Consider the following 19,089-nt stretch of genomic DNA (forward strand, 5'->3'; position numbering starts at 1 on the left):
TGAGAATGAAATGAACAGCGTCTGTGAAAGTGGATTGAATGACGTAAAAAGGAAATAAAATGCTCTAACTAATGGAATACATTAAAACAGAGAAGAAACTTTAGTTTTTATGAAGATTAAAAGGCGTTCAGCCCAGTTAACTGATGGTTTCCGGAGACAACCAAAATTTTCTCAGCCATTTACAAACTCTCGTATGTTGTCCGAAAGACTTCAGTTACCTGGGCAGAAATCCGGTTCTCATGGCGAAAAACTTGGGTTACCTGCACCGAAAACTTTAGTGCTCCATTTGAACCGAAGTTTAGTTCTTACAACACTAGAAAAAAAATCGCTTGGATGTAGAGTCCAGACTCTTAAAAACATTGACAAGAAAAAATACTCTCGATTTAGTCGGATTTTTTCAGTCAGGGCTCTCAATCCAAGCTACTTTTTTCCAGTGAAAGTTTTTTCTCTCCACAAATGGCATCATCTACTAGATAGGAAGTTTAAAAATCCTCACATGCGTAATTTGTATGCATTTGGGGGTTTGAGATAGTGTCATTTGCATTATTATGGACAAAAAGTTAGATGAAACTTTTGCTTCGGAGCGATATTACTAAAGGCTAAATCGTTTCACCATTTCAAAGACCACGTAAATGACATATTTTCGCCACGGATGATTCATTGGCTTTTGAAAGTTTCTGGTGAATTGACAGGCGCTTGGTGGCTCGGTAACGTATAGCAAGTTGAGGCCTTTCACCATTTAATCACCGCTCAACCCTTTCATCGAATGACACTGTCGAACACACCGCTGCCACATCGACCTTTTCAAAGTAGAAAGTGCGTCCTTCTCGTATAAAAACTTTTTCTTAATAAGTGAGATACTAAAATTCCTGAAAATTCAGTAACTATAGAGGGGTTCTCTTGCAAATTTTTAAGAAGTGAGCTCACAAAGTGGAAAATGGTTTTGAAAGTATATTATTTAAGTGTATTTCCCATCAATATCATCATAATCATAAAAATATTCAACTTTCTTAGTTCTTTAATTATGCAATCTGAATGTTTCGAAACATTGGAATTTGGCACTTTCCTCAGCAGAAGAAATTCGCAATGAGAAATGAGGAAATCTTCTCAATGAGAAATGAGGAAAAAACAAAAATTTTGAGGAAAGAAATACAAATTTTGAGCAGAAAAATGAAAGGAATTGAATAAAATTAAAGATGCGCCTGGCTCTATAAACCACCTCTCCGCATAAAAACGGAATTTTTATCGTGTCGAGGTGGGTAAGCATGACATCCAAAATTTCTGGTCGTATTCTTTTACAAAATTTTGTCGAAAGGAACTTCTTAAAATAGCAAACGTGATGCGTGTTTCAGCAGTCACAATTTTTGATACAACGGTGACTCTACCAGTTCACGTATCTCCGTTTGCAACGTTATACAGACGTTTAGTCGTACTTAACTATTTTAGTGGAAAACTACTCAACGTCAATTCTTGAAAACCTCTGTGATTTTCCTTCCCTGTGCGAAAAAAACTCGGCGAAAACTTTAAGGAATGATATTAATTTAATCTCCTTCAAAAAAATAAAAAGGGAGCGAAGATATTTAAACACCACAAATGACATACATGGTCTGGTAGTTTCACCATCGAGGTAATTCTCCGATGTGAGCTTTTAACAATAGAACCCGCACCTTCCTTATGGGAAATCCCCCCCAGTCAAACGCGATGCCGCTTGGATATGTTGCTCAGCTTCGTCATTCTGATTCAACGCTCTAATGGGCCCAAAGAGATCCATGTTCGGTTTCGAGATATTCGCTGTTTTATGTGCGTAAACGGAGGTTTCGCGCGCTCCCGCCGGAAGCCATCCAGTGTGCGGGCGCCGCTCGATGCCCTTCCCTTCCATCCTCTCCGACCTCTCCGCTGCCGCCACATTACCTGGTCCTCAACCGCTCCAACTCGACGGCTCACGTGGCTGCGCCCTTTATTCCGGACCGCGGCCGCACGCCGTTCTTCTTACGCGGCCTTCCTTCGGCCATGTCGCCTCTTTTTCTCATCGACCCTTCCTGCAAGTTGAAAAACTTTAGAAGTCATTTTTACTAAAACATGATGATGCAATGTCACAAATAATACAAAGAGAGAGAAATGGAAAGAGAGGAAAAACAAATGATAATCCATGCGAAAAGTATATGGAGAAGATCGGAATGCCTAAGAGATCGCTAAATGAAACAAGCTTTTTTTTATTTTTCCCCCCTTTATTTTCTTTCTTTTTTTCTTCATTTTCTCACTCGGAAAGCAGTGAAGTAACTTTGTAGGACGATGATGTTAGGTTTTTTTTTTTTTTTTTTATTTTTTTTTTTTTTTTTTTATCACGTGGAGTAGGTTGAGGGGAATCGTGGGGACGATGCCCAATTTGAGGCCAAGTGTGCTTAGCTATCGACTTTTTTTGCCGGCCTAGTGTCATTTCGGTAAGTTTGACGTCAGTTAGTGGTTTGTAACTCTAATCGTCAGGAATCCCAGCTAGATTCCCAGCTCAGAAGGGAATATACGCAAGGCGCCCGTAGGGGGTAGCTCACTGGCGTCTTCCAGGACTCGGCGGCGAGCGAACTCCCTAAGACAAAGGACAAAGGCAAGGAGACTCTAGTAGTTCAACCACATCGCAAAGTCAGTTGCTTGTTAACTTTTCCGTGTTTAAAAGGGTTACCTAAGTAATACTTCGCACTTTTCTGCAGCTTCGATTTTGAGATCCCGAACTATATCCGCGGACTATTCGTAGTTTTTTTTTCAGCGATCGGTCGGCCCTGAAACAGTCGGTGCTGGGAGGTCAGGCTTTCCGTGGTGAAACGATGCTTTCGTGGTCGTTAAGGAGAGGAGGGCTGGACTCAGATGCTACCATTGCCCATGCTACTGATCGTAGGTGCAAAGTCTCAGTTAATTGTTGGATTACTTCTTTAAAATGAGGAAGAAGGGGTTCGAGGGGAACGGCCATGCGAAGCACAGACACTTATCCCGGTGTAAACATCTCCTCACGGATAGGGAGGGGAACAGCGAAAGCCGGCATTGCGAGAAGCATACCATCGGACTGGGTTTCATTGAAAACTCTAGGGTTGTCTCTGATTTCTTTCCCTCTAAGTTGTTTCCGGACAAAATGCACTTGGCGAACTGCAATACTAGAGGTTTCACTTCACCTAAAATTATGGAGAGTGAGGTCACGTAGGCATAGATGGTCATAGTATGAGGGCGTTTCAACTTGCAGCCGCGCAATAGTGGCGGTGGCGTGCTTTGCGTTATATCGATTGTCCTGCTAATTAAACCTATGGAAAAGGATCGATAAATGGGTGTTCGCAGCGGAAACACCTAAAAATCGATTCTTTACCATAGGGGTTTAAATTGCAGGACAATCGATATATCGCAAAGCACGCCACGCCACTGATTGGCGCGTGCTGCAAGTTGAAACGCCTCATACTATGACCATCTATGCCTACGTGGACCTCTCTTCTCCATAATTTTAGGTGATAGTGAACCTCTATTATTGCAGTTCGGCGAAGTTGCATTTTGTCCGGAAACAACTCAGAGACAACCCTAAGTTTTCAATGAACCCCAGCCGATGGTATGCTTTCTCGCAATGCCGGCTTTTCGCGTGTTCCCCTCCCTATCCGTGGAGGAGGAGTGTTTTACACGGGTTAGTGTCTGTGCTTCGCATGGCGCGTTCCCCTCGAGCCCCTCTTCCTCATTTCAAAGAAGTAACCCAACAATTTACTGAGACTTTGGCACCTAGCGATCAGTAGCATGGGCAATGGTAGGCAGCTTGATGTCCAGCCCTCCTCTCCCTTAAGAACCACGAAAGCATCGTTTCACCACGGAGAAGCCTGGACCTCCCAGCACCGACTGTTCGGGCCGCCCGATTCGCTGAAAAAAAAACTACGAATAGTCCGCTGATATAGTTGCGGGATCTCAAAATCGAAAGCTGCAGAAAAGTGCGGAAGTATATACTTAGGTAACCCTTTTAAACACGGAAAAGTAACAAGCCAACTGACTTTGCGATTGTGTTGAACTACTAGGATTCTCCTTGCCTTTTGTCCTTTGTCTTTGGGAGTTCGCTCGCGTCCGAGTCCTGGGAGACGCCAGTGAGCTACCCCTACGGGCGCCTGCGTATATTCTCCTTCTGAGGCTGGGGAATCTTGGCTGGGGGATTCCTGACGATTAGGATTCACTAACTACTAACTGACGTACAAACTTACCGAAAATGATCACTAGGCAGGCCAAAAAAAGTCGAAGCTAAGGCACACTTGGCCTCAAATTGGGCATCGTCAGCCGACTGATTCCCCTCAACCTCCTCCACGTGATAAAAAAAAAAAAAAAAAAAAAAAAAAAAAAAAAAAAAAAACCTTAACATCATCTTCCAACAGAAGTTACTGTCACTGCTTCCGAGTGAGAAAAATGAAGAAAAAAAGAAAGGAAAAGGGGGGAAAAATAAAAAAAAGCTTGTTTCATTTAGCGATCTCTTAGGCATTCCGACTCTTCTCCATATACTTTCGCATGGATTATCATTTGTTTTTCCTCTCTTTCCTTTTCTCTCTCTTTGTATTATTTGTGACATTGGCATCATCATGTTTAGTAAAAATGGACTTCTTAAAGGTTTTTCAAGACTTGCAGGAAGGGTCGATGAGAAAAAGAGGCGACATGGCCGAAGGAGAGGCCGCGTAAGAAGACGGCGTGCGGGCGCGGTCCGGTAATAATGGGCGCAGCCTCGTGAGCGTCGGAGTTGGAGCGGTTGAGGAGCCAAGGTATGGGTGGCGGGGCAGCGGAGAGGGGTCGGAGAGGACTGGAAGGGAAGGGCACGAGCGGCGCCGCACACTGGTATGGCTTCCGGCGGGAGCGCGCGAAACCTCCGTTTACGCACATAAAACAGCGAATATCTCGAAAACCGCACATGGGATCTCTTTGGGCCCATTAGAGCTTTTGATCAGAATGACGAGCTGAGCAACATATCCAAGCGGCATCGCGTTTGACTGGGGGGGATTTCCCATAAGGAAGGTGCGGGGTTCTTTCGGTCTCGGCAACAGGGTGGACGGGGGAGTTTGGCGCGCGCCCTCCAAGACTCTTTCCTTCATTTCCGCCTCCCCGCCTCTCCTATTATCTTAATATTACCCAGAATCGAAAACACCCCTTTTATTTTTCGACACTCATTTAAAGCCCCCTGCCTTGTTGTTATTATCGCCTCTAACTTCTCGCCCGCTAAGCCGGGTGAATCATTTGGCATTCTTGAAACCCCTGCAGGAACAGCTTATCTACTCACGTTTTCCCGTTCGATTTACGCGGTTTATGATCAGACCAGTGAGTCCTCGCTCAACCCTTCACCGAGCTCAATAAGACGTCGTGTCATCCGAACTAGCTTCTCGAGTTGATAATCCCTGTCGGGGCTCTTAATCTAACGTGCATCGCGCCTGTGATACGTGCGGAATTCCGGCGGAGTTGCCTTCGCTCCGTAATGGGACCGTTTATTTACGGAATAGCCCAAGTACTAATAACTTGTGAGCCATGCACATCATGATACATCATAGGAACCAAGGACCGTGTGCGTGCGTAGTGTAGCTCCTAAAATACCTGCGGAACACGGCTTTTCAGCGAGATCTAGAACGACGCCTTGATACAACTATTCGTACTTAACGGATGTCGGTGTTGCATAATCGAATAGATGAAGGCGTTTTTACAGAGATGAGCTGTCTCATGGTTGTCTTTGTGGTTCCTTAGAAAAAAAAGTTCCCTAAAAATGTCTAAAAAAGTTACAAAAATTACATACATTTGCTTTCATTATAATGGATAAAACGTTAGCGAAGATTTTAAGACACTGCAACCAAAATTTCTGCATCCAGAGCTTCAATTATCCTACCCCCGGTGAATCACTTCAGAATTCTGGTGTTTGCCAAGGATACGGAGAGAGTTTTTGGCCTTCCGATTTTAAAAACCTCTTTTTCCTCAGAAACATAAAAAAGATGGCTTTTTCACGGCTTTGTACGTATATATTTCCGAGATTTTGCGAAAAACCTGCGATTTTAGCGTTACAAGAAAAAAAATTCGATTTAGCCGGCTTTGCTATTTAAAAACACACCTCCCATTCTCACACGCGACCAATCGCAAATCGCCCTGTCGCATGATCGAGAAATTTTTGTACCCCTAGGTACCCTGGTTTAATTGTTTCCTGCCATCGAGTCTGGTGTTGATCATCATACTCATACTACTGTCAGTAAATCTGCTTTTATGTTTCATTCAATGACATACGGAAGTCCGTTGTCGCTATTTGGCTATTTGCGCTCAGTTCATGAAAATTGTGATTTTTTTGGTCATTTGTGCTCAGTTTATGAATATTGTGATTTTTTTGGTCATTTGTGCTCAGTTTATGAATATTGTCATTTTTTTTTTCATTTGCGCTCGGTTTATGAATATTGTGTTTTTGTGATTGCAGGTAGTTTTAATGCTGTGCCGTCTGAGGCCGCAGTACACTTTCTCGCACAGCCGGAAGACGTCTCCGCCCCTACTGGGCATGGTCTCGCTGGCCATCGCCCTGCCACCGCCCAGTGTTCACGAGATACGCTTAGAGTCCGACATGTTCGTCACGCGGGTCAACTTCGACTTCCGCATCGCCCATTGCGAACCGAGGTACAGTGACAGGTATCTCCCACCAATCACCCTCTTCCTTCTTCTTTGCCCAGGGTCCCGGCTCCGAGCAATCTTACAAAATGGTGGCTCGCACCTGGATCTCCGCATACAGACGTTTTATGCAAAACTGGTCTCTTTACGATGATGGTTTTCTTAAAGAACGAATATTCATAGTGCAGCAGGGATATTTACACGCCTTAATAGCACAGTGACGCTTAATATATCTCTAAAAGCATAGGGTATCTTTAAAAACAAGAAAAAAGTTGAATATTTCATAAACGACTTTGAGACGTTTAAGGAGACAAGTTATGGTGCGACATTTATGCGTTTTTTGTATGTTACAAAGTCAGTTTTTGCTCATTTTAAGAACATTTTTAAAAGTTATAATAGTTCTTAAAAGGCGTTTAAAGTGTCAAATCATTTTTTTATTCATTTTAAAAACAACTCTAGAACATTTTTTTTAAAAAATGCTAAAAACTTGGGGATGCGTTCAAAAGTATAATTGTTTAATATCGTCGTGCCGCAGTTCCTGTGAAAATGTACGGAACATCCCTCTATTCAGCTGGGCCCCATCAAATCTCTTTGACAGTGTCGTTTGCATCTAGTTGTTAAAATTGTAATGTTCTTTGATTAACAGGGTGTCGGAGTTGTTAGATTATACTGCAGAAGAACTGACAGGCATGAATTTATATACGTTATGTCACGGAGAAGATGTTAGTCGACTTAGGAAATCACATCTTGATCGTAAGTACCCTAATTCATCTTTTCACTTGAACGTATGCGCACGTGACTTTTCATAGAAAACACGTAACTTTTAGGTACGTTCTCAAGAGCCAAAGTTTTCCGCGGATCTGTGAAACAAACAATTCCCAATCAAGGCAAGCAACGATTTGATCCAAGATCCGAAAAGTTTGATTTTTTAAAAATTTTCTCTGTGGTTGATAATGTATTTCGTTTCCTGTATACTTTCAAGCTGAGTTTACCTCGATGATGCTGGGAATCACTCTAGAGTAGTTCACATTAATGCAGTTTTGCTTCTATTTTTCGAAGATTTTAAATTATACGTGAAGTTTCTTCGTAATTAAAATATTGATGTGCGCATAAGATTGACGATTTTTTGCTACTGATTAATATTTTACCAGTTCATTAATGAAATTCGACTTGTACCAACTTCGCAAACATAACAGTCAAGCTAGTCCAGTACATGTTGAAAAAGCCACTAGTCCTGCTTCAAAGTGGATTGGGTCCCACCATGAAAGACAACGACGCTCTTTGAGTACGCGACTTACTGCGATAAGATCCTCTTCTTTCTTAAAAATGTTTTTATTCTAATTTTATTCCTCTCGACAAATCCCTCCCAAAAGTTGTCGAATCTAAATATGACCCTTCCGGTACACGTCACTCTTGAGTCTTCCCAGAGCCATCAATCTGATGGTGAGCCTTATGGAGATCTCCACGAGGCCGGAAACCCGAAAAACCCGGCGCGTCGTTCCCATGTGAATCACGACCTCGCTGCAGAAGCACAAGCACATCGGGTATCAACAATGCCGGTATTAATATTAAAACAAATACGAGGCCCGCGTTTATGGGACGAACCTCGTAAAAAGACGCGAGCTCGCGTGTGTGACACCGTCGAGTGAAAAATGTTGGTGGTTCTGGGGTTGGGCCAAATTTCATCTGCTTTCGTATTCCGGGCGGCGGCTTGACAGGAAGCCTCATCCCCCGAAGCCCGTCGTTGCCAGATATCGCCGAAAATCACTTATTTTCCCCATTTAAATCAATGTCAAATATCCTGAGTTGGCAACGTTGCTGGAGGACAGGCACATCTTCTTCCCAGGAGTGGCTTAGGCTTCTCTCAATCAGCGTGTGTCATCTCGAGCCTATCTCGGCTCATTATTTCCCGAAGCGGCCTCTTATCGTCGCTCCGCTGACGTAAGGGCGGATCTCTATTTCCACATGAGCCCCAAAATGCATGGCGTTTTATGTACAACAAGGCTCATCGTGGAAATCGAGGTATGCCCTTACGTTAGAGAAGCGACGTTATCACCTGCTCCATCCGTCCCATTACGCGAGGACCGCTTGCGCTTTTACTACGCTTACTCACCTCGCGTTTTAATCAACAACGGCAGCCGGCCAGGTTCATTCAGCTTTTCCGCGAGCCCCCCCCCCCCTCCTATACTCTCCGCCTACAATCGTTTTTTTTTTTTTTGGTCAAGGTGTTTTTGGAGCTTCTTGCGCAGAGACGGTGTATTTTAGAGACTCTGCGTTGACAAACAAAGCAATGTAATCGGATGAGGCTATGATATATTTAAGCTTTAACGCTATTTTTTACCTATGATGGTCGATGAGCAACTTGTCGAGCATAAAATTTGCCGAGCGATGATCGGTGAAAGTCGCGGTGAGGTTTTTTTGCACCGTAAAACTATTCAAAAATTGCAATGTGGTAAGATAACTTTAGGAGGTACTGATTCGGTTTCCTTTTGTTTTTTTCAGTAATTCACAAAGGCCAAGTTCTAACTCATTACTATAGGTTGATGAACAAATGCGGTGGTTTCACGTGGTTACAGACGTGTGCCACGGTTGTTTGCAGTGCCAAAAATGCGGAAGAGCAAAACATCATCTGCGTCAATTATGTACTTAGGTGAGTTATGGTCTATATGTCTCTACAGATGTTTATAGATAAAATAAAGGAGTAAGTAACGCATTTTAAGTGTCAAGTCATTCGTTTGAAAAAGTCGAGCATTGTGAGAGAATGCCAGTTATCTTCGAGGTCTAGGTCTAGCAGCTGCGACTGCTGCAAGCTGCGACTGACTGTGTGTGACTCGCGGAATCATTGCCTCCTTAGAAGCGCCTTCCATTTTGACTGATGCAACTTTTCATACCCAACCACAACAGTGGCTACTCGCACTCCTGCTTCATAATCAATCCATCAAAATTCAGCCACTAGAAAATTGTTGTTATCGCCCTCATCGCTTTATCTCTATTTTTTAAACATTTTGAAAACCCGAAGGAGAAAGTACACCCTGTAACTTACTAGGATCACGTTACTGACTTGATCCACGGGCCCACCACGGCGACTTACAGGTAGTCTCAGAAAGATCATTTCGATCGAGGGCTACAATGCTAAACATGCCCACTATTATTGCAGCTTTTAAACATTTCCGATTGTGTTTTATTTTATTCTAAGAAACGATTAAAAATATGTTCCAATTTTGTGCAATTCTTTTGGAACGATTAAAAAAATTCACCGAAAATCGCAGTATAAATTGTGGCTTACTTCTTCTTTAAAAAAATTAAACATGAGCGAAGATTTACGAAGTCCTCATCTAAGAGAGGCATTTTTCGACTTCAGCCAATCGATATACTTGATATATATATTTCAGAAAGGATTATAAGGACTAATATAGAAATCATTGCTTGGACTTCTAGGGATTTTGAATTTTTTTACCTGAAGAAAACGTTCCAAAAGACTTGCCAAAAATTATCCTTACGCCTTACCTACCCAATTTATTATTTAATAATGTCACTCAATTATTTTTTGGTAAAGCTGTCCAGTTTAGCAATATTTTCATGTTTTTTCATTCTTTACTTTATTTGGTGTTTCAGTGGTAAAGAGTATGAAAATCTAGTGATGGATTGCTGCCAGTTAGAAGATCATATTGCTCAAAGGGTCAAGCGGGAAGAGACAAGCGGGAATAATCCTGAAAACGGCTCGCCGGATGCGGATGGTGGAGGTAGGTTATACTTTTCATTGCTCTACGGTATTTTTAAAACTCCATCACCGGTCCTTTCATCCTCTAAATTCAGAGAACGAAAGGACCGGTGCCTGATGCTAATATGGCGGTATATGATCACCGATTAATATATCATTATGTCGGAAAGAAAGCTCAAACTGACTTTTTGATGCTTTAAAATTGGAATTTGGGAGCGAATTTTTCACAGGATATGCATTAAGACTAGTTTCACTTGAAATCATTACATATCTCAATTTTTTTTTCAAAAACTACACGTATGCGCCTTGTTCTCTAAACCCCTCCATCGTAATAAATTAGACATTATGTAATTTTTTTTAAAAACAAGCCTCCTTTGCCAACGCCTCCTTTTTTCCACGTTAGAATTTTTCATCGAATTCATACCTGTTCGATGCGCTATCGACTTGCTCCATTTTTAATTTCACTTTAAAAATCGGAAATTGAAGGTGAGCATCTTCTACGGAAGACCCTTCTTTCCATAGAGTAAAAGTCAACTAAATTTAGCATTGACAGAACATGTTGAACATGTTGAAGCGTGTGAGATATTTTGTCTAATTGAATTTGGATGTTTTTACAGACGGACGAAGCAGTGGACCACCGCACAACAGAGAGCACCACTTAACGCCTCCCGAGATGGAGGACGGAGCATCGAGCACGCCGGGCGAGCAGCGCGGAAGACAGCAAATAGACCATAGTTCTCAGTTACGCCAACAAACTGATCAGCAGGTAATTATCATGATAGGAAATCCTCTAAAGCCACTTCCGAGCGCAAGTTTAAGCGTCGGAGAAACTCCTTCATTTCAAAAAGTATGCAATTTGTGCACAGAAGTCGAAACTGTTGTATCATGACGCCTGCCGTTGGTGTGCGTTTTAATTGCATATTTCGAATTAAGATCCGCGCTGTACGGTCGATGTATACGGTCTTAGATACGGCTAGAGAGGCAGAATTTCATGAGTCTTTACAAAATGAGATTCCAAATATATTAATTCATTTTTATAAATATTTTATTAATTCCTTTTTATACTTCTGTGATCGACTTGAATGCCATAAAATGCATAGGAACGGTAAACCCTTAATTTTTTAATTTTGGAGAAGGGGGGTGAGAGAGAGATAAATTGATTATTAAGCAGCCGAATTTCGAAGTCCCTTATCAAATTCTCGAATAATATTTATGGATTTCATCTGCAGCTCCTGAAAAATCGTTGATATTCCATCGTTCAACTGAACCAAATTTCATTTGAAATTTCGTGACATTTCATTCTGAGATATCTCACTTTGCATCTCTGGATACGCAAATCTCTTTTAAGGCGCGCAACTCTGTCGTTGCTAATGGCATCGTTTCCTCTGTTTGTGTGTTTCTTTATCCCCCCCCCCCCCCCCAGTTGTTTCAAAGCTCAGTGTCTAACATTCGGCGCTTATTCTATGTTTCAGATGAGCAGTACGCTGGCGTCGCAATCACCAAAGAAACCAAGCCTGATCGAGAAACCGCTGCAGGTGCCGGCCCAGGCTCAAGCACAGGCTCAGACCCAAGCCCAGGTCCAAGGGCGGCGGGTGCAGAAGCGGAAGCTCCTTCTTCCAACACAACACCGGGAGGGCGACAACAGCAGCTCCGAGGAGGACATCCCAGCCGCCCGGAGGTGCCTGGTCCTGAGCCCGGCCTCCTCCTGCCACTCCTCCGTCGCCCAACCGAGCCCCCGGCAGCACCCGCCCGAAGAGAACGACCCTCCCGGGCCCACCACGGCCGCCACCTCCGTCAAGGACCTCGAGCAGGCCATGTCCAAACACCTTCCTTCTTCGCCACCCTCCCTCTCACAACCGACCGACTTCAGCACCGACTCCCTCCTCAAGCAACAACAACGGAGCACCATCCAGTGGATCGGCACCCACCACCTCCAGAACGGCGCCCCGCTCCCCGCCTCCTCCCTCCTCCGCCAGCTCTACGCCAATCGGGAGAGCGTCATCCGCGCTACCGTCACTTCCGGTCGCTCCGGTTCATCCCCTAGCGGCGGCTACTACCCCGGCTCCGAGATCAACCACGTCGGCCCCTTACCCACTCCCCCGGCAGCGAGAGCTCCTACTGTGATCAATTCTTGAAGTCCTCGACCGAGCCTTTCAGCATGTACTCCCACTCGGGCACCAACGGCTACGACTACCACTCGGCCATGACGCCACCCTCTTCGGTCTCGCCGCGGGACAAACACCAGCAGCAGCTCCACTCCAACGGGGCCTTCGACAACTCGGTGTATACGGACGTTCTTCGGCACCAGTACTTGAGCTCCGGGAACGGTGGCGACATCCCCGCCCAACCTTTCCCGCTCAAACCGCAGCCGTACGCGGCGGTCCACCCGAGTGCCCTCGACGCCGCGTATGCTACGGGGTCTCTGGAGCAGTCGCAGTTCTACCACCATTCCGCTGGCTTCCACCTCTACCACCCGACGGCTTCCAAGGCCTTCTCGGCGGCGTCGGACCCCCTCAAGAATTCCACCAGTTGGTATTCCGCGCCGTCGTAGTCCAATCCAAGGTTCCCCGGTTAGGAATGTTTTTTCCCAAACGGAAATGTGACCGTCCACAGGGACTCGTCCACGAGGGTGATTTTTCGGACGGTGATTTCTTTTCAAGTTGGTCCGTTCCGACGATCTAATTTTCAGTTTTTGACGGGAAAGCACTATCTCAAGTAGCACATATTGTAATTAAAAATGATTGCTATCGGGCCGGAGTGTAGGGTATATCGTCTATTCACTGATTGAAGGGACTTCTCTATCTGAAATTAATTCAAATAAGGTGCAATTTTTTTGCTTCGAAAATAGACTATCTTTCTCATCCATGAAACTCATTTTATTGATCGTTTAAAGCCAGCATTTATTGACCAAATAATGTAAAATTATCACTGTTTCGTGGTTATTATTGAAATTGTATTGCATTGAAATAAGAATTACTTCAATATTTTTGTTGCGCTGTGCTACTTGGATTTAAATTGTCAAAAAGGTACTTTCGTCATGTTTTGTGCCAATAAATGACGCTACCCTTCTCCACAAGAGCCCTTCAGCCTTCAGCATTCTTGAGCGTTGCTTGTGCCAAGGTATTTCCACAATTCACATTTGCTGAAATTCATACCAATGTCTCCGTTGTGAGTTCTTCAACAGTGAGGTCCATTCCCCATGCCAAGGATGATCACCAAAAATAATATCATTTTCATCGGGTAGTATAGTAATAAGTAACCTCAATAAAAGTATATTACGACACGATGTGTGCCGAACAAAACTGACGAAATCCTAAGCCACGTAGGTGCCTACATTTCGAAGTGTTTTATGGAGGATGGTTTGATCCAAGAATAAAGCATCCCAATTTTTTAGCAAGGCCTAAATTTTGGTTAAAATTGACTTAAAACATACTTAGGAGGAATACATACTTACTGCTAAAATTTTCAAATTCAATTGTCCCTTTTTCCGCGTCATGTCGTTGATTGTAGGTTCCTTTTGCAAGTTTTCAAAACCACTTGCTCTATCAATCTGTATAAATTCACGGGCTCAAGAAACTCTTGCGCATAGGTACTTTTTTATTATTTATTTCAATTTTTTGTTAACGTTTTGTTTATGTTTGTAATTATCAATTCCAATAATCGTGTAATTATGTATGATACTGTATCTATTTTACTCAGTAAAACTGATTTTTTTACTTCTCTTTATCATTTTTGTACCGAGGTAATAATCGATGATGTAACAATACTTCACATTTACAAAGGGTGCTTTAAAAAAGTCAAGGTGTTTTAGCAGTACCTAAATTGTTGATACTAGATAATTTTGAGTAACGAACTGACATCAGTCAACTTCTTTAAACATTTTTAGTGACTGATATACTCTTAAGATGGCTTGATGCTTTTCTCTTCATCTTCTATGTCTTTCGTCCTCTGCTCTTATTCGTCCTTTCTCTTGAGACAGATTGCTATCTTTCTTGATGTTTCAATTGTTGTTTCTTTTTTTTCCCTCGTTGCCCTCTCTGTGACTCATCCTCTCCTTTATTTTTTTGTAGCAAAATGAACACTAAAATGAACACTGAAATCATTTCTCTTTACTCTCGCGACAATGCTAGCTCCCTTCCTCAGTTGGATTCCCTTAATCTCATACTTAGACAAGCATTAATTTTCCTCTGTTTTTCTGATGTACTCTTGGAGTAAGGCTAGCAGGATATTGGATGCGCCAGTTTTTAATCAGGAGAATTTGGCAGCCATTAATGTGAGCATGACTGTGCTCCCCATATAAATTATTACACTGAGAGTGCACATTTTTAACTTTCCAGTTTTCTGTTTCAAACAGTTAAGATTTCTAATGTTTGAAATACATACCCACAGTTTATCAGAAACGCACTCATAATTCATAATTTTTTTTTTCTTTTCCGAATTCCAATCTTTGATTTCCAAGTTGGACAAAAAATAGGGAGAAATTGTGCTGTGATATAATTTATTAATAGTGAATTTGTAAAATGCGAATAATAGGAAAATCTTAGAAGGTTAAGTAAACCATAAATTAAGTTGTTTTTTTCTTGTACCTTAATGTATACCTGTGAAATCTCTCCATCTCAGTATTTTTCATTTTCATCTCTTCGTCCGCTTACTTGTAAAATTTCTGTTTTCGTACGTCACTAAAGAAGAATGTCTAATAGTTACAATTTTTGTACAATGCCGAAAGAAAAAGACCATGAGCAAGAATAGAAGTAAAAATTCAAGTAAAGAGAATCATGTGCAATATTTTTTTTACGTTCTTTGCGATTGGTTGTAAATGTAACTGTGTACTCCTATGTCTTTGAAAATTATCTGTTATTATTCTTTTTATCATAATATCATTATTATTTTTTACATTATCCTTTTAATCTATAGTATCATTAATCAATGAAGAATGTGTGTTATCTTACAAATTTTTAAAAATACCTGCTTGTCCTCATCTATGGAGGTAAACTTTCAGTCCGACTTAAGCTACCAAGGTGCATATTTTTCGTACAAGTACTTAAATTGAGTGGAAACGATCATAAATAACTCGTCATCGGGTAAACTAGAAAGCCAATAAAAGAACTTAAGTTAAACATTGGCTCCGATAACTTCCAAAATGTCTCCATCATAAGGTATTTTTAAAATTGATTTCTAAATATTTTTAAATAATATTTTGTAACTGTACATATGCAACGTTATATTAAAAATTCAGAATGATTCACGTTTAAATAGTTGTTTTAATTTCATGAGGCAAGTCTCATTTCCTTTCCTATGAATGACCTTTGCCTGATTTCAACTTTGGGAGCTTTCATAAATTAAGCAACACACTTGTTTGGCATTTTAGACTCCCCCTCTTCCCCTGTAACGATTTGTAATGCATCCCCAAATGCTTGAACGCATCGCTTGATCCATATCCCCCACCCCCATTCCTCAAATGCTTTGAGAAACTACTAACTAGTGAAGATATGGCTGGATAAAATTTGCATTATTTTCAATGGGACTGTAAAAAATTACATTGAAAAAATAGGCAATACATTTTTAACATTGTGTTTCATACTACTAGAGAGGGTTGCTCAGTTGAGCCGTGGAGGTCTTTTTAATATCGTCTACTGTTATAAAGGGTAAAGCTGCCTACAATCTGCTGCGTGAAAGAGTGGCTAAGTGCTACCGGCACTAAGAAGACTTCGATGGTGAAAAAGCAGAAGTGCGTAGGTATCTCGGAAAACACGATTTTTCAGGAGAGTAAAAAAACTGTCTACATTCCTCCTTATCGTCAGTAGAAGGGTAATAATTCTTGAGGATAGCAAGAATAAGATGCTTTTTCAGACTTCATCAATATTTTGAATAATTTCTCGCGCTGTTAGAAAATACGGCCGAAATGCCGAGATTCGCGTTTTCGGCACTAAGAATTGACACTTTATCACGAGATACGCATTTTTACAATTAGTGTTTTAAACCTATCGTTGGCGGATTTTGATCATTTAAAAACTGAAAAAAGGGTCTCATGCTTACAATTCTTTATCAGAAGCTTTAGTTTGACCTCATACGGCCGGATCAAGCATTGTATGATTGGAAACTGACATTAGATTACGAGATACGCCTTTCTGCAATTAGTGTTTTGAAGCTACTCTTGATCATTAAGATCAAAAATAGAATTTATTCAACCTTAAAACTTATTTAGAAGCTTTAGTCGATCCAATACACTAAATGAAGCATTGTTTGACCGGATTGACTCTAATAAAACTAACCGTTGTGATGAACCGTCAGTTCAATCAGTTCGTGATTGCATTGGCCCAGAGAGTAAAAATGGACATGAACATCGACGCGCTGCTAGTAGGTAGTAGATACCTATGAAGAAATGATACTGGACTGGAAGGCCCTCGAGTGATAATCCGCCTTCAATTACAAGCGTATGCAACATTAATGACAAGTAACAGTACCTAATCTCCCCCTACCCTCGTCTATCGGCCTATCACCAGCATTCACTGATATTATGCATGCTGGACTGCCTGATTATCCACATTTATCCACATCAACTTTTCTTTTAGAAAACAAAGGGTATGTAAAAGCAGCCCGAAACGGAAACGACAATTGAAAACACAGGAAAAAGCGGAAACAAGGCTAAAATACAAAATATAAAGGCAGGATGTTTCGGTACCTTACGGCACCATTATCAACTGCAAAAAGAATTAAAAATAAAAAGAAATTAAAATAAAAACCAGCAAACGGCGTTACATCGTGAAATTGGTAAATGAGACTCAAACTCAACTGAGTCTCATTTACCAATTTCATGATGTAACGCCGCGGCTTTACCACGGTCCTTTGGTCCCTTTATTATCTCACTTTTCTTACCAATTATTGGTAATATTACCAAGACAGACTGCTTTTATCAGGTAAGAATACCACTTTTATTGGTAATCAATTCCCGGTAACTTTGCCATTTTATCTCGGTAATTCTACCAAAGTCGATAAAAAAAAATGGCGTTTTTACCAAGGTCCAGTAAAATTACCCAAAATGTTCAATAATCTTACCGAGATTTCTAAGTAAAATTACCAATTCCATAAATGGTAATTTTACCAAGAAAAAACTGGGATCAAATAAAACCCTGAATTCTTGGTAATTTTACCCTTTTTTTAGTAAATGCACCGAGATTTTTTTTTCAGTGGGGACCCGAGTCATTGTTGGAATGTGGCGCGCCTTCAACCCATTTGGCAGCAACATGCTTACACCCGTGGTCGAATAGTTGTATCACTACGCCTGCCGTGAATGAGCTCAAATATCCTTTCCAGCATGGGTAAGGAAGCGTATTTAGCTCCGATTGCAACGTAACAGACCTCGACTAGTGTCTTTTTCCTAATCATTCTTGTCACGAAAGGCAAAAAAAGTTTTTCTAAAGAATTTCCGCGGATTTTCTTCAATCGCCGGATATTTGACGCAATATTTTCTCTCGTTTAATACTTCATTTTAAAATAGTGAATATAACTAAACCAAATCCGAGAATCTGAATAATTACAATTCAGGGATACACATTCCCTCAAATTGTGGTAATAATTATTAATTATTAATTATTATGTAGAGGGTCAAGGATAATGACGTGTAGTCCTACCTTTGCGGCGATTTCAGCGGCGCGCCAGCCAGGGAGATCGCACGGGATGGGACCCAAGTAATTGTTGGAGTGTGGCGCGCCTTCAATCCAGCTGGCAGCAACATGCTTACACCCGTGGTCGAATAGTTGTATCACTGCGCCTGCCGTGAATGAGCTCAAATATCCTTTCCAGCATGCGTAAGGAAGCGTATTTAGCTCCGATTGCAACGTAACAGACCTCAACTAGTGTCTTTTTCCTAATCATTCTTGTCACGAAAGGCAAAAACAGTTTTTCTAAAGAATTTCCGCGGATTTTCTTCAATCGCCGGATATGTGACGCTATATTTTCGCTCGTTTTATACCTCATTTCACATACATTTTAGCGGTGAGCCAGCAAAAGGGATCGCACGGGATGGGACCCGAGTAATTGTTGGAGTGTGGCGCGCCTTCAATCCAGCTGGCAGCAACATGCTTACACCCGTGGTCGAATAGTTGTATCACTACGCCTGCCGTGAATGAGCTCAAATATCCTTTCCAGCATGCGTAAGGAAGCGTATTTAGCTCCGATTGCAACGTAACAGACCTCAACTAGTGTCTTTTTCCTAATCATTCTTGTCACGAAAGGCAAAAAAAGTTTTTCTAAAGAATTTCCGCGGATTTTCTTCAATCGCCGGATATTTGACGCAATATTTTCTCTCGTTTCCTTCTTCATTTTAAAATAATGATTATAACTAAACCAAATCCGAGATTCTGAATAATTACAATTCAGGGATACACTTTCACTCAAATTGTGGTAATAACGGGACAGAGGGTCAAGGATAATGATGTGTAGTCCTACCTTTCCGGCGATTTTAGCGGCGCGCCAGTCAGGGAGATCGCACGGGATGGGACCCGAGTAATTGTTGGAGTGTAGCGCGCCTTCAACCCAGCTGGCAGCAACATGCATACACCCGTGGTCGAATAGTTGTTTCACTACGCCTGCCGTGAATGAGCTCAAATATCCTTTCCAGCATGCGTAAGGAAGCGTATTTAGCTCCGATTGCAACGTAACAGACCTCAACTAGTGTCTTTTTCCTAATCATTCTTGTCACGCAAGGCAAATACAGTTTTTCTAAAGAATTTCCGTGGATTTTC

General features: G+C 41.8%; 1 protein-coding gene across 1 annotated transcript in view; it reads left to right on the forward strand.

The window, feature by feature from the left end:
* trh (PAS domain-containing protein trachealess) overlaps nt 1-15,598 on the forward strand; it is a 272,726-nt gene extending 257,128 nt beyond the window's left edge. Inside the window, 7 exon segments of the mRNA XM_019044254.2 lie at nt 6,440-6,645; nt 7,271-7,377; nt 9,127-9,274; nt 10,240-10,367; nt 10,963-11,111; nt 11,818-12,445; nt 12,448-15,598. Coding sequence (XP_018899799.2) covers nt 6,440-6,645; nt 7,271-7,377; nt 9,127-9,274; nt 10,240-10,367; nt 10,963-11,111; nt 11,818-12,445; nt 12,448-12,896 — 1,815 coding nt within the window. The 3' untranslated portion in view covers nt 12,897-15,598.
* Nucleotides 15,599-19,089: the final 3,491 nt, after the last annotated feature.

This window comes from Bemisia tabaci, chromosome 5, assembly GCF_918797505.1.
Source record: "Bemisia tabaci chromosome 5, PGI_BMITA_v3".
NCBI lineage: Eukaryota > Metazoa > Arthropoda > Insecta > Hemiptera > Aleyrodidae > Bemisia > Bemisia tabaci.